This window comes from Ipomoea nil, unplaced genomic scaffold (genome assembly GCF_001879475.1).
Source record: "Ipomoea nil cultivar Tokyo-kokei standard unplaced genomic scaffold, Asagao_1.1 scaffold0878, whole genome shotgun sequence".
In the NCBI taxonomy this organism is placed as follows: domain Eukaryota; kingdom Viridiplantae; phylum Streptophyta; class Magnoliopsida; order Solanales; family Convolvulaceae; genus Ipomoea; species Ipomoea nil.
Window position 1 is genome coordinate 232,143 of NW_017617306.1, and position 14,571 is coordinate 246,713.

The window sequence follows — 14,571 nt, forward strand, 5'->3', positions numbered from 1 at the left end:
GCATGATGGCAAATAATTCAAATAATGCAACAAGTTGGGAATGACACAGAAGATTGAACCATTTAAATTTCAAAATCATAAATAAGCTATCAAGGAACAAGCTAGTTGACGGTCTACCAAACATCGTCTATAAGAAAGACCAAATCTGTGACGCGTGTCAGAAAGGAAAAGAAATTAAATCGTCATTCAAATCCAAAACACAAGAGTCTAGAACAAGACCATTAAGTCGCCTACACATGGATCTCTTTGGTCCAGTAGACCTAGTAAGTATAAGTGGTAAGAAATATACACTTGTTATTGTGGATGATTTTTCTAGATACACGCGGTCGATAATTCTCAAGAAGAAAAATGAAGTGAAAGAAAAGTTACCAGAACTCCTAAAGCTACTACAAAATGAGGACTTGAAAATTGCCAAAATTCGAACCCATTGCCGAACCGAGTTCGTAAATCAAGTTATTCAAGCCTATTGCAATTCTCAAGGAATTCTGCATCAACTATCTGCCGCACGAACACCTCAACAAAATGGTGTAGCAGAAAGAATGAATAGAACATTAAAAAAAAGTCGCACGAGTGATGATTATTTTAGCAGGGGTACCCAAAAGATGTTGGGTTGAAGCAATCAATACTGCATGCTACACGCAAAATCAAAGCTTGGTTCACAAGCAATATAACAAAACTCTGTATGAGTTATGGAAAAGGAGAAAACCTAAACTTGACTATTTTCATACTTTTGGTATCAAATGTTTTGTGTTAATAACGGTAAATCATATCTAAAGACATTTGATTAGCGTGCATATGAAGGAATATTTGTGGGCTATTCAACCACCAGCAAAGCATTCAGAATATTGAACAAAAGAACGATGGTGGTAGAAGAATCAATTCACGTTGTATTTGATGAATCTTGCAAAGCGCAAACAAGAAACGAAAATAATGATCAGGGAAGTAATCAAACTGAAAAGTTATTTAGTGATACTGATAATTTTCTTGAGGATGATATCTTACAAGGACAAGAATTAGAGATTGATCCCTTACACACAGAAGAAAGTTGCAACAATGAAACATTAATGGAACCACACGTGGGGCCACACTTGGAAACTCAAGATGGAACACAACTTGAAACCCAATCTCAAGCAAAAGCACGAGTTGGGGAAATTGAAGACCAAATTGAATCTATCTCCAACTTACCTTCAAAGCAAGGAAACACTGAGAATCCATGCAATTTTCAACCTGATTTGAGATGGCTAAAAAATCACCCTATTGAATTAGTGATTGCGATCCAAGAGAGGGCGTGAAAACTAGATCTACAACTAGAGATGTTTTATTTTCATGCTTTCTTTCTCAGGTAGAACCCACAAATATCGAAGAAGCATTAAGTGATCCAAATTGGATTAATGCAATGCAAGAGGAACTAGAACAATTCAAAAGAAACGAAGTGTGGGAATTAGTTCCAAGACTCAAAAATCACAATGTGATTGGTACGAAATGGGTCTTCCGGAACAAAGCAAATGAAGTCGGAATCGTTGTAAGAAATAAAGCGAGATTAGTGGCAAAAGGATATTCACAAGAATAGGCTTCCCGTGTGGTTGTGTAGTTGACGCACCTTAAACATTAAAAATGGCGCACCTTAAGTACACAAACCGCGCACCTAAGGTTTTAAAATGGTTCACCTTAAGTTTCACACAACTGACGCACCTTAAGTTTCACACGACTGACACACCTTAAGCGTACAAATCACGCACCATAAGAAGGAAAACAACGCACCTTAAGTTTCAACAACTACTCACATTAAGCACAAAACCCACGCACCTTAAGCACAAAACTCGCGCACCTTAAGCACAAAAACCACGCACCTTAAGAAGGAAAACCACATATCTTAAGTTTCAACAACTACTCACATTAAGCACACAATCCACACACCTTAAGCACAAAACCCACGCACCTTAAGCACAAAAACCACACACCTTAAGAAGGAAAATCATGCACCTTAAATTTGACCTAGATGCAAAAATTACCTAATTACCACCGTGTTTTTTTTTTTTTAATTTTTTTAATCCTGGGCGTTGATTTAAGCAAGATCAATGACTCAGATTTAACCGCACAATCGCATAGGATACACTTAACCGCACGTGAACTGAAATACACACACACACAATTAACAAACTACGCAAAGTAGGTTATTCAATTTTAACTTACCAATCACTCATTTTAATTGTTTGACCAAGTCAAACAATTAAAGTTGATTAAACAAGTTAAACTTTGTTTGATAAGTCATTTTCTAAACACCCCATAAATGTACAAATCTATAAAAGCAATTGGTGCAAATTCATAACAAACAAAAGTTAATTTATTTGCTTCACCCTATATATAGAAACTATAAGGATGTATTATCATTTTTACTTAGCTATTAATATTAGATTTCATCATATAATAACAGAGTATTAACATGGCAGTTTTGTTTAACAAAAATGTAATGTATAATATTTGAAGTACAATACATTTATTAGCATACAAAGATTGAATAAAAATCAAAAACATAATTTGAATATACATACATAATGATTTTAGATACTTGAACTGTTTACTAAAAGTGAGGAGGAGTCTTTATTGGCTCATTTTATACCAAATTTGGAAATGATCTAAAATATCAACAAAAATCTTTAAAGTGGATATACAATTCTAAGAATTTTTCTTCAAAAATTATAAGAATTTAAAATTTAAGTTATATTACAACTAGTCGCTTTTGATTTTTATTTTTTTATTTATTTTTTTTGAGAAGTGATTTTTTTATTTTGTTATTGGACTTAAATACACAATGACATTTGATGAGTTTTGAAATAACACATCAAATATTAGGGGCCACAATAAAATTCAGGGGTTATGGTGAAATCACTAAATTTTTTTTGAAAAAAAAAAAGGAAATATTTTTAGTCTCAGATTTCTGTTTATTGTTAACAGGAAAACGTTGGAAATTAATTGCTGAAAAATATAAAAAGTTGGCGGTTTTCATTTGATGTATTTAGCAGTTGGGTGGCAAGCTAGTATCCTATTCCAGATGGAAGAAGACTGTTTCATCTTCAGATAATAAACTCCCCAAAATAGAATATTTTTGGAGCCAAGAGATATTTATTTGAGTGTTTCCTATTAAATTTGTCATCGTTGTTAAGATTAGCATGATTTGCACGGCTTGAATTCAACTCCTATTTCAACGCTTTCTCTTTCTCCCCCTTTAAGATTCTAAATAACTAACATAATAATAGCTATTAGTTATTATTATTATTATTAATTACTAATTCCCAAAGATTGAAGCTTCATTTCTGATTCGTTTTTTCAAAAAAAACTCAGCTAAAAGGACCCAGGAAATAGGAAATAGGAAATAGGAAATACATCCATCTACAGAAGACCTCAGCTTTATTTATGCATGTGTTGATCACAAGTATATTGTTATGAAAATGTTATAAAGGTTTGAATTTGAGTGTGCATTTCTGAGATTTTTTTTTTTTTTTTCCTGGGTGGGAAGTTTTGGGTTGTTTGATTGGGGAAAAGTGGGAATCAAGATGAGGGGAAATGTGGGTATTGTAGTGTGTGTATGGTTTCTTGTTTGGGGTTCGTGTTTTGGTAGATTTGTAGTGGAGAAGAATAGTTTGAGGGTGACTTCCCCAGCCGCCATCAAAGGCGTATATGAGTGTGCGATTGGGAATTTCGGTGTCCCACAGTACGGAGGAAACATGATCGGCGTTGTGATGTACCCAAATGCTAACCAGAAAGCGTGCAGAAGCTTCGACGATGTCGATGCTTCCTTGAAATCCAAACCTGGTCACATGCCTGTCTTTGTTCTTGTCGATCGAGGAGGTGAATTTCCTAAATTTCCCAAATTTAATGTTCTTTTCATTTTCAGTGTTTGCTATGTATTTGATGTGTTCTCTGGAATTTGTTTTTTTGTTCATAATGATTTGTGATCACACATGCAGATGATGATCAGCCTGAATATCGATTAGATTCTCAATTATCTATGCAGATTAAGGAATGAATGATAGATACTTGAATAGGCATATCTAGATATGTTTATGTTTCGACATTGTTGCTGTCCTTTTAGTTTTGAATTTAAAGTGTGTATACTTCTCATTGTGAATCCTGTTCATGTGAGTTATGGCCGTGGGAAAGAATAATTTCATTATGGTGTTGTGAATGGTGACAGTGTCATATATAGTCTCAAAAGAGTGGCTTTCGATATTTTGGGGGTAACCAGGCCAAGATGGCAAGAGATCCACGCTTGTAACCATAAGGTCACGAGTTCGAGTCCTTGCCCCCTTGGTTTGAGCTGGTCAACTATGGATAACCTAGGCTGGTTTAGTTCCTTGTGGTCCTTTGTCGGCTAGGGTCACAAGGTGGGGTTTGCTCATACTCGAAAGGGTTGTGAGGTTTCCCTCGTCATCCAAAAAAAAAAAAAAAAGGTCACGAGTTCGAATCTTTGCTCCCTTGGTTTGAGCTGGTCAACTATGGATAACCTAGGCTGGTTTAGTTCCTTGTCACGAGTTCGAATCTTTGCTCCCTTGGTTTGAGCTGGTCAACTATGGATAACCTAGGCTGGTTTAGTTCCTTGTGGTCCTTTGTCGGCTAGGGTCACAAGGTGGGGTTTGCTCACACTCGAAAGGGTTGTGAGGTTTCCCTCGTCATCCAAAAAAAAAGAAAATGGTCACGAGTTCGAATCTTTGCCCCCTTGGTTTGAGCTGGTCAACTATGGATAACCTAGGCCGGCTTACTTTTTGTGGTCCCTTGCCGGCTAGGGTCACAAGGCAGGTTTACTCACACTCGAAAGGGTTGTGAGGTTTCCCTCGTCATCCAAAAAAAAGAAAATGAATTGAAATAAAAATGAAAAGTGCACTTGTAATTGCGACTCCAATTCTCATGAGTAAGCCCCCCAGCATTGGATGCCTCTGCTTATGTTGAATGCTGATAAATTTTGCACTGACCTAGTTGATATTTATAACATATTTTGTTTGGGTCATTGTTAGTCCTAGCTTGTATGGAAGGTGTATGCATCTCATTCTTTTATTTATTTCTCAATTCTAAAAGAAATTCTTTTTACTGTGGTTTGTGACCCTTTCTGGCAGAATGCTATTTTACCGTAAAGGCTTGGCAAGCTCAGAAAGCCGGAGCTGCTGCCATTTTAGTTGCTGATGACAGGGTGGAACCTTTGATCACCATGGATACCCCAGAGGAAGGAAATGCACCGGTAGATTATCTACAGAATATAACAATTCCTTCAGCACTTATTGGCAAGTTGCTCGGGGATAAAATCAAGAAACAATTAACAAAAGGAGAAATGGTCGTCATAAATCTTGATTGGAGGGAGGCTCTTCCACATCCTGATGACCGGGTGGAATACGAGTTCTGGACAAACAGTAATGATGAGTGCGGCCCCAAGTGTGATAGTCAGATAGAGTTTGTCAAAAGCTTCAAAGGCGTAGCACAGATACTTGAGAAGAAAGGCTATACCCAATTCACTCCGCATTACATTACTTGGTATTGCCCAGAGGCTTTTACTCTGAGCACACAATGCAAATCTCAGTGCATCAACCATGGGAGATACTGTGCTCCGGACCCTGAACAAGACTTCAGCCGAGGATATGATGGGAAGGACGTTGTTTTGCAGAATTTACACCAAATTTGTTTCTTTAGGGTGGCAAACGAAAGTGGAAAACCTTGGCTCTGGTGGGACTATGTCACAGATTTTTCAATCCGCTGCCCAATGAAAGATAAGAAGTACACAAAAGAGTGTGCAGATCAAGTGATCCAATCACTTGGTAGGTTGGAGTTCATTTTGGACTGTTCATTTTCCAATCCTTTCGCTTTATACTGCCTGCTTCCTTTATATGTTATTTTGTTGAACTCTTCTACTGTGTTTTTTTGAGTTAATACCATTTGAGATCCCCCGAGTATAGTGGTTTTGCCACGTTTAGTCCTAAATTTTCAAATTGACCATCTGTGGTCCTTCGACTTTCAAATTTAACCATCCGTGGTCTAAGTTAACCACCCATGGTCCTTCAAGTTTCGAAATTTAACCAGTCGTGGTCCTCTTGAAAGGACCATGGTTGGTTAAAATTTAATAGTTGAAGGACCAAGGGTGGTTAACTTGGACCCGGAATGGTTAAATTTGAAAGTCGAAGGATCACAAATGGTCAATTTGAAAGTTTAGGACTAAACGTGGCAAAACCACTATTTCGGAGGACCTTAGATGGTATTAACTCGTGTTTTTTTCTTTCATTATATCACTCTTGAGTATATAACTCTGATTCTGTTAGTTCAGTTATTTAGTTTTCAATCTTTTTTGGGTTGTTACTTTTGTCTTAGATGATTAGAGATGTGAAAGTATAACTATTGCATTTGGTGCTATAGGCTTTGACGTTAAACAGATTAACAAGTGTGTTGGGGATGAAGAGGCAGATGCCGAGAACCCTGTTCTAAAGGCTGAACAGGAAGCACAGGTATGTGTTTAAGGGAAATAGTTCGGCTGCTTTCGTCCACTATATCATCTCGACCACTTTTGATGTAGTTCACGGACTGATTTTGCATTTCTCTAATTTCAGATAGGCCAAGGTTATCGTGGAGATGTGACTATCTTGCCAACTCTTGTTATAAACAATAGACAGTATAGAGGTACAAATGCTAAACCAAATATGAGGATTTCCTCACTTCCTTCAGACTTGTGAATTGAAAATTGCAATATTATTGATCACTGTGTAATCTGTAGGCAAGCTGGACAGAGGAGCAGTTCTCAAGGCTATTTGCTCAGGATTTGAGGAGACAACAGAACCCGCAATTTGCTTAACTGCAGGTTAATTTTCTTACTTTTGGCTTTTTGTCTTGTAAATTTTCAGTTTAAGCAAGCTTATCTTACTACTGTTCTTCTAAGTAGCCAGGAGGGAACACCAACCAACCTCCCTCCCCCCTCCCCTCTTCTCCGCTGCCCGTTTGGTTCGCGGTAAATATTTGAGGGGAAATGGAATTGGAATTCCATGTTAAAAGCAACTATTAGGAAGATTGATTCTATTGTTTGGTTGGTGGAAAAGAAATTACTGGGAATATTGATTCCATTGTTTGGTTGGATTTGGAATTGTAAGGAATAATGAGTATGAAGACGTATATGCCCCTACACAATAATAATGATAATAAAAGTAAGAATGAATCACAAGGGCAAAATAGTCATGTCAGCTCACTTTTTTGTTCCCTAGTTCTATGGAAAACAAAATACCACCCCCTCCCCGGTGAATTTTTTTCTCATAACTAAGGAAAATGTGGAAAAAGTCTTCCATGAACCAAATGGAGGAAAATCCCATTTTCCTCAAATTTATGGAAAATGTTTTCCTTGGAAAATGTTTTTCCATCCTACCAAACTCTTAAGTGAAAAAGCACATCTTCAACCAGTATAGATCAGAGTTCCTAGAATTGTAGTGTATATCCTGAAAACATTTTTTTCATTCAATGTATAATGCTCATGAATATATTAATATCTTTAATTAATAAACGTGCATATCAGCAAATACCTAAACTAATCCCTGCCTTTGTGCTTCAATTGAAGGTCCTATATTTTAGCATTTTGTGGATGTTTTTATCAGCTAATAGTGTTATCTGTTGGTGTCCCATCAAGGTATATTATCAAGATGTTTTTTTTTTTTTTTTTTTTAAATCTTGCAGATATAGAAACAAATGAGTGTTTACGGAACAATGGCGGGTGCTGGCAGGATAAGTCTTCTAACATTACTGCATGCAGGGTACTCCTCTAGCTAAAGACAAATGATTAATTGGGTGCTCTTCTTTGCATTTACAAACTTGATACGTACTTGCAAACTGTTCTATTATTCATAAAACTCTTTTGCAGGACACTTTCCGTGGGAGGGTATGTCAGTGTCCCAGTGTGCAAGGAGTGAAATTTGTTGGTGATGGTTATACTCACTGTGAAGGTAAAAGTTAATGCATAATTTTATGTATCTCTAATCGTATAATACGTGTTAAAACAAACCCGCTGATGTTGCATGAATATTATCACTTCTCTGACTTTGTGGAATTGATAGCATCTGGAGTATTGCGATGCGGGCTTAATAATGGAGGCTGCTGGAAGCAAACAAAGGATAGCCGGACATATTCTGCTTGCGTTGTGAGTGGCTCTGTTTATTCTTCTGCGATTGTCTTTTGAAATTTTCTTATTTCTTCTAAAGGGAAGTGGCAGTTCGATCAGTTGATCCCTTGGGAGTTCTTGGTAAATATTTTGCCGTTTATATTTTCAGGATGCACACGGTAAGGGTTGTGAATGCCCACGTGGATTCAAGGGTGATGGTGTCAATCATTGTGAAGGTACAGGTTTTTCTTTATTTGTGATCTATGGTTTGAAAGAACTTAGGTTTGGCCAAAGCATCGAGGATGTTTTAGAGTTTCTTGTGCTTATTAATTATACAACCTTATGAATTACCAAGAGATTCGAATTAAGGTTAGCATAAAATTCCCAACATGGTCTATAAGGAGCTAATTCCATTTTTGGTTCTAGGTTTATAGGTGTCAGTCTACTTTTAGTCCTTTTTTTTTCAAAACATTCCGGTTTGGTCCTAGTATTATTGTCGCATGACCATTTTTGGTCTTCCATCAACAAAACCGTTCAAATGGCCTTAAATAAAAGGGTATTTTGGTCTATTCAGTTCTGTGTTAAATCTTTTTCCTTTTTATGGTCCTAGATTTATATGTTTCATTCCATTTTTATTCCTTTTTTTTTTCAAAACATCCCTGTTGGTCTTAACATTATTGTGGCATGACTATTTTTGGTCCTCCGCCAACAAATATGTTTAAATGACATAAAAAAATGACGTTATTAACCACTCAAAGTCCTCCTTATTTTCTGATTGAAACGAACTTTTTTGTGAATGCTGCTGATTTACTCGGTGCCCAGAGAAAATTATGGCCACCACTTAGCTACTGCCTAGAATTTTTAAAAAGACAATTGGTTGCTTCATTTGATATAACTTAACATCTTTCAACTCTGGCCATTCTTCAGATATTGATGAATGCAAGGAGAAGGTAGCTTGCCAATGTCCAGACTGCAAATGCAAGAACACGTGGGGCAGTTTTGAATGCAGTTGTCATGACAATTTGTTATACATGTTTGAACATGATACGTGTATAGGTAAGTAAGAAAAAGCTTGTTATTTGATGGAAATATAGTTTACTTTTAAAGAGAAGATTAGTTAAATGAGTGTAATCGGTGGTATCCGGTTAAATGGTTATTTATTTAGTTAGAAGTGCGAATTGGTTGGTTTGGCAAGTTAGTCATCACCCCTTGACTTATAAACATGGTTGAACCCCCTCTCATATGGAAAAACCAATCTGGCCAGCACTTTGCCCTGCCCCTTAATTGGGCCCGCCCGGTGCGAACAGGGATTAGTCTGAGTATGGTACGAGCTTAAAGGTGCCTCCTACAGTTAGTACCTGCTCAGGACACCTCGTGGTCTGATCCAAAAAAAAAAAAAAAAACTTGGTTGTACTCAGCTACAACACCCTGAAGTTTCTTTGTATTGATTGGCTTATCGGGTTTACCTGTTTGATGTCAATCTATTGCTATTTGTGAAATGCAGCTGCAGGTAAAGAGGTTAAAACTGGCTTTGGGTGGGGTACTTTTTGGGTCGTCGCCCTTGCATTGGCTGCTGTAGGAATTGGAGGATATGCAGTGTACAAGTATCGAATCAGGGTAATTCTCGTTCATTTTTAACCATATCTCCATTAGAAATGATATCAACCCATAACACGCATAGAAAAACCGAAAAGACATGCCAATCTCAACCTTCTAAAGCTATCCCAGCCGCACCTTTGGTCTTACATGTGCATTTTGGTTATGATATGATGCAGAGATACATGGATTCCGAGATCCGGGCTATCATGGCTCAGTACATGCCTTTGGATAACCAAGGTGAAGTCCCTAACCACGGGGTTTCTCAGGGAAATGTGTGATTAACACGCTCGCCAGGTGCCGCGATAGAAGGTTGGCATCAGAAACCTGGAATGGATGAGTCTTAGCAAAAACGTAACGATTAGGAGGGGTTATATTTATGTATATGTAGGAAGGAGGCTTAGAATGTGCATAAACTCCCGGTGGGTGCCACGGGAAATTTTTCAGGATGTGCAGCTTTTGCATCATGCTTTTAATTATAATTTTTACTTATCACCTATATGGTTTTGGGTTATGGGCAGATGGCAACTTTTCTCACATACCCAAACTAGAGCGTTTTTGTTTTAACTAAGTAAATCTATAAATAAACACAAGTTTTTTACTAACCAACCTGCTTAACCTTGTATGTTCACAAAACTGAATAATATACAGATCCTCATGGCACTCTCCATCAAGAGCGTTACAGCACAAATTGACTAGCACCTACATCGTCTTTGCCTCTCTACACCCCTCTCGACACCCGTGTTGCCCATTTGTACAACAACCCCTTACATGCAAAACGACACGCTTAAACCAAATGCAAGAGACTACAAAACGACACGCTTAAACCCACGACTTAGCCAACCGACCAACCAAGTCGACTAGCTCCTAAGTGATGCTACCTTCACGATTTAGCCACGACAAGCCCTTGCCATGCCAAAAACCAACAGAATTTAGGGGTGTTACATTTTTTCACTTCTATTGCTAACCAAACACTAGTTAAGAAGAGATTGGCATTTGACAGTGCAAAACAACAAAAGGGAGGAGAACACGAAATAATATAATGTGCAAGCTTTAATTTGAGAAATGAAATAAAAATTAAATAATTGGATTAAACATTAACCAACGCAAGTACATACAAAATTAGGGGAGTGAGGAGAACATGAAATAATGTGTTTTAATTTGCACGCAAAATTTGGGAGAATACAAAATAACGGGCGTTTTACACAATTTGGTGGAACCCAACTGGGTTGGCAAAATCTACACCAACGATTATAAATAAAGGGGCGTTCCGAGAATCGAACTCGGGACCTCTTGCACCCAAAGCAAGAATCATACCACTAGACCAAACGCCCAACTTTAGTTGCTTTCTGAACTTAAAACTATACTTCGTTTGGCTTTGCATATTTTCTAATTTAAATTATTTCTTTTCCAATATTAATGATCATTTGAAAGATTGGCAGATTAAAGAAGTATACATCTTTCACCTTTTGCATTTTATGGCCAACCGCTCTCTCTAATGTGCAGCTTGAAATATATCAAAGTACGTTATTTCTTCTCCCACAGTCCCACAAAGTACATTATTTGGTCACAGAAGATGATGTTGACGATATTAATAATTTCTTTCAAATCTCATACAGTGGGAGTTTTAAAAAATTTTAATCCCAAGCACCCTTAACAAGGCATTTGATTGTAATGAGAAAATTATGGGGAAAATAAATTGTGATTTCGTGAGAAAAAAAAAAAAAAAAGGTGAGAATGAAATATGAATTCAAATTTCATTATGCAGTGGACACGAAGAGAATTAACGAGGATTAAAGAGAAAGAAATGAAAAATACTAAAATACCCATTGTAATAATAATAATAATAATAATAATAATAATAATAATAATAATAATAATAATAATAATAATAATAATAATAATAGTAATAGTAATAGTAATAATAATAATAATATGAATAATAATAGTAGTAGTAATAATAACAAAGCAAAGTGTACGGAGCGGTTTTTAAGTGGTTCGTCCAAACCTAGCCTACGTCCACTCTACGAGTGCGCCTTGCACAAAAAAGTGCTAGTTCACCAACTCAGAACTTCTACAACCACGAATGCCTCGCACAAAGCTACACTCCTCAGGGTCACCAGTAGAGATTTCTTTACAAGAAAATAAAAGTTTATTCTCTCCAACTCTTAGATACTTTTAAGACTTATGGCCCGTTTGATTCACGGAATCAATTTGGAGGGAATAAGAATACTATTCCATAAGTAATGGAATAGGTATGGAATAGAATAAGAATTGTATTCTGTTGTTTGGTTCGCTGAAGGAATAGACATTGGGAACTGTATTACAATGTTTGGTTGGTTAAGAAATAGGAATAGAATATATGTTTAAAAGACATAAATGCCCTTGTACAAAATATATTATTATTATTATTATTATTATTATTATTATTATTATTATTATTATTATTATTATTATTAGGCATCAATTAATCATCATTCCATAATCAACTAGTAATTAATATATTTAGACTACCGCTTTAAGACTAAGTATTTAGACTAGCGTTATTACAAAGTTGCAAACATTTATTTTAGTGACAATTATAATCAATCTCTCATATATTATCTTGAATTTATATACTTTAAATTTACCGATTTAAATAAACAAATTCAACATTTATTTACCTATGCATAAACATCCCCTATATAATATTGCATTTATATACTTTGAAATACTTATTTAAAAATAATCATTGGGCATTATCCCATTCGTCCAAAGCGCGTAAAAAAAACTAGTTATTATTATTATTATTATTATTAAGATAAATCTTACACACGGATCATATATATTAAAAATAATATAATATGTGAATTTTACATCATTAAACTCGAACAGATTATTTGTAGGCCATTCTTGTTCAACTGTACAAGTATATGGCTATACGTATGTTGTGCCGAAAATTTCTCTAATTTTGTATTTGATGATATAATGTCGTGCTTGAATCCAAATTTCCCTTCAACTTCTAATATAGAGTTTTCGACTATGAGACTTGCAGTGCAACTACTCTCCGATCAGCGGTGTTTGCACCGGCAGTGAAGAAACAGAGGCAAAATTCGAAAAAGGGACGATCTCCAGCCTCTAATGGCAGAATCGAAGGAAGAGCAGAATAGTTTATGCGACGCAATCGAACGATCTGTTCAGCCGTCTCAAGTGGTTCCGGGGTGGGTCACCCACCTCCACCGAGCCACAGCAATATATTTGATAGAAATGGCGGAAGAGATGCAAAGATAGAGAGGAAGAGAGAAAGATAACCTAAAAGGTTTAGGCTAAACAAAAGGGTAAAATAGAGAATAAAATAAAAAAGCTATTTGGTGAGCTGTCGTAGGCTCCCAAATTAAAACCTTACAAACGTAGTAGCGGGAGTAAGGATCGATCCCACGATGAGTAACTAGTTTAATTTTTGTGCTCAAATTAAAGGTAGGGGGTTTGGAATATATCGAGAATAAAGATAAAATAAAAGTGAATTTAAATAAACAAGAAATTTAATTGAACGAATAAAGCAATGAAAATAATATATTGAAACACTTATAATAGAAAACCTTAGTTAGTAAAGATCCACCACCGGAATTTAACACTGATCATTGATTCATAAAGTAATTAATATGCAATTGAATATTTGTCGTGAAATTATTTCATTTCCGTTTTCTCTTAGTTGTAGGTAACTAAAGCACACGCAGTTTAATTACCCCTAACCACTAAATAACCTAAGACAAGCGCTATAGATTTAATTTAATAGCAACAATAGGAACTAGGAAAATCGACAAACTAAATAACACAAGCGCAAGCAGTTGCATTTAATTTAGGAAAATATTCTACCCGAGACCAATTATCACTAAGCCGTCAATAATTAACCTCAGTTGCTACTGAATATTAGAATAATTTGTAGCACAACATTAACTAATATAGCAAATATTTATATCAAGTAAATAACTAGTAGGCCTCCCTAGCAATTAAATAATACAACTATTCAAATAACTTAGAAGAATATTTAATACCCAAATGCATAAAAATTATATAATAAAAATAAATAAATAATTGATACGGGTAATTCCCCGTGGACGTAGGTTGCATGTATGTATGTAAGTGTATGAATAATGTAGGGGTAGATAAGAAGTAGCTCAAATGAATCTCTTTTATTATAATTGATGTGTTTGTAGAGAGAAGGGAGAGGAATGACTCTCTAGAGAGAGAGTAGAGCTAGTGGAAAGAGGAGAATAAGGTCCCTAAAATGAAGGGTTAAAAGCCTTTATATAGGTCAACCCAAGTCGGGTTTGACCTTGACCCGAACTGTTTGACCCGACCCAAATAGGAGCATGGAGCGTACGGGGAGCTTGAACCCGGGGTATATTCCCCATCATGAAGCCCCCCCAGTCCGTGCCCTAACGATGAGTTAGCGAGGAAGGATTCGGGCTGGAAAACTAATCACATGGTCCGTGACTTGCGCCGGTTGCCTCGTTAAAAACCTTAAGCTAATAAAAAACCCAATGGGAAAAACTTTAGCTAAGGAAAAAAGAGCACAACGCTAAACGCAGTCTGGTGGACTAAAAAAAAGGGAGTTACCCGACCTAGGGGTCGGTTTTGCAACATGATTCGAGAGGTCAAACCTTTACCGGACGAATGACCGGGAAGCTAGCTAAGATCTGGAAATCGGGTTAGCTGCGATCTAGAGGTCTACTTTACCGGTGTGCCGACCGGGTTTCTAGGTACGACCGAGAGGTCGGATTGATTTGCGATTTGGGGATCGAACTTTCTAGGACTTATCACTAGGAGACCGGGAAGGTCGATCTACGCGGGAGCGCGACGAGCTACTACCGGTAACG

General features: G+C 36.6%; 1 protein-coding gene and 1 non-coding gene across 2 annotated transcripts; one reads left to right on the forward strand and one right to left on the reverse strand.

Annotated features, from left to right (window-relative positions):
- The first annotated feature begins 3,059 nt into the window (after window positions 1-3,059).
- On the forward strand, window positions 3,060-10,211 carry LOC109179218 (vacuolar-sorting receptor 1-like). The gene is made up of 12 exons (XM_019328779.1): window positions 3,060-3,849; window positions 5,112-5,804; window positions 6,397-6,485; window positions 6,588-6,657; window positions 6,752-6,835; window positions 7,696-7,772; window positions 7,880-7,961; window positions 8,073-8,155; window positions 8,286-8,352; window positions 9,044-9,172; window positions 9,621-9,733; window positions 9,892-10,211. The coding sequence occupies exons 1-12, from the start codon at window positions 3,555-3,557 to the stop codon at window positions 9,991-9,993; spliced, it is 1,884 nt and encodes a 627-aa protein (XP_019184324.1). The 5' UTR covers window positions 3,060-3,554; the 3' UTR covers window positions 9,994-10,211.
- A 763-nt stretch (window positions 10,212-10,974) lies between these two features.
- TRNAP-UGG lies at window positions 10,975-11,046 on the reverse strand. The gene has a single exon. It is a non-coding gene; the product is annotated as a tRNA-Pro (tRNA).
- Between the last annotated feature and the right edge of the window lie 3,525 nt (window positions 11,047-14,571).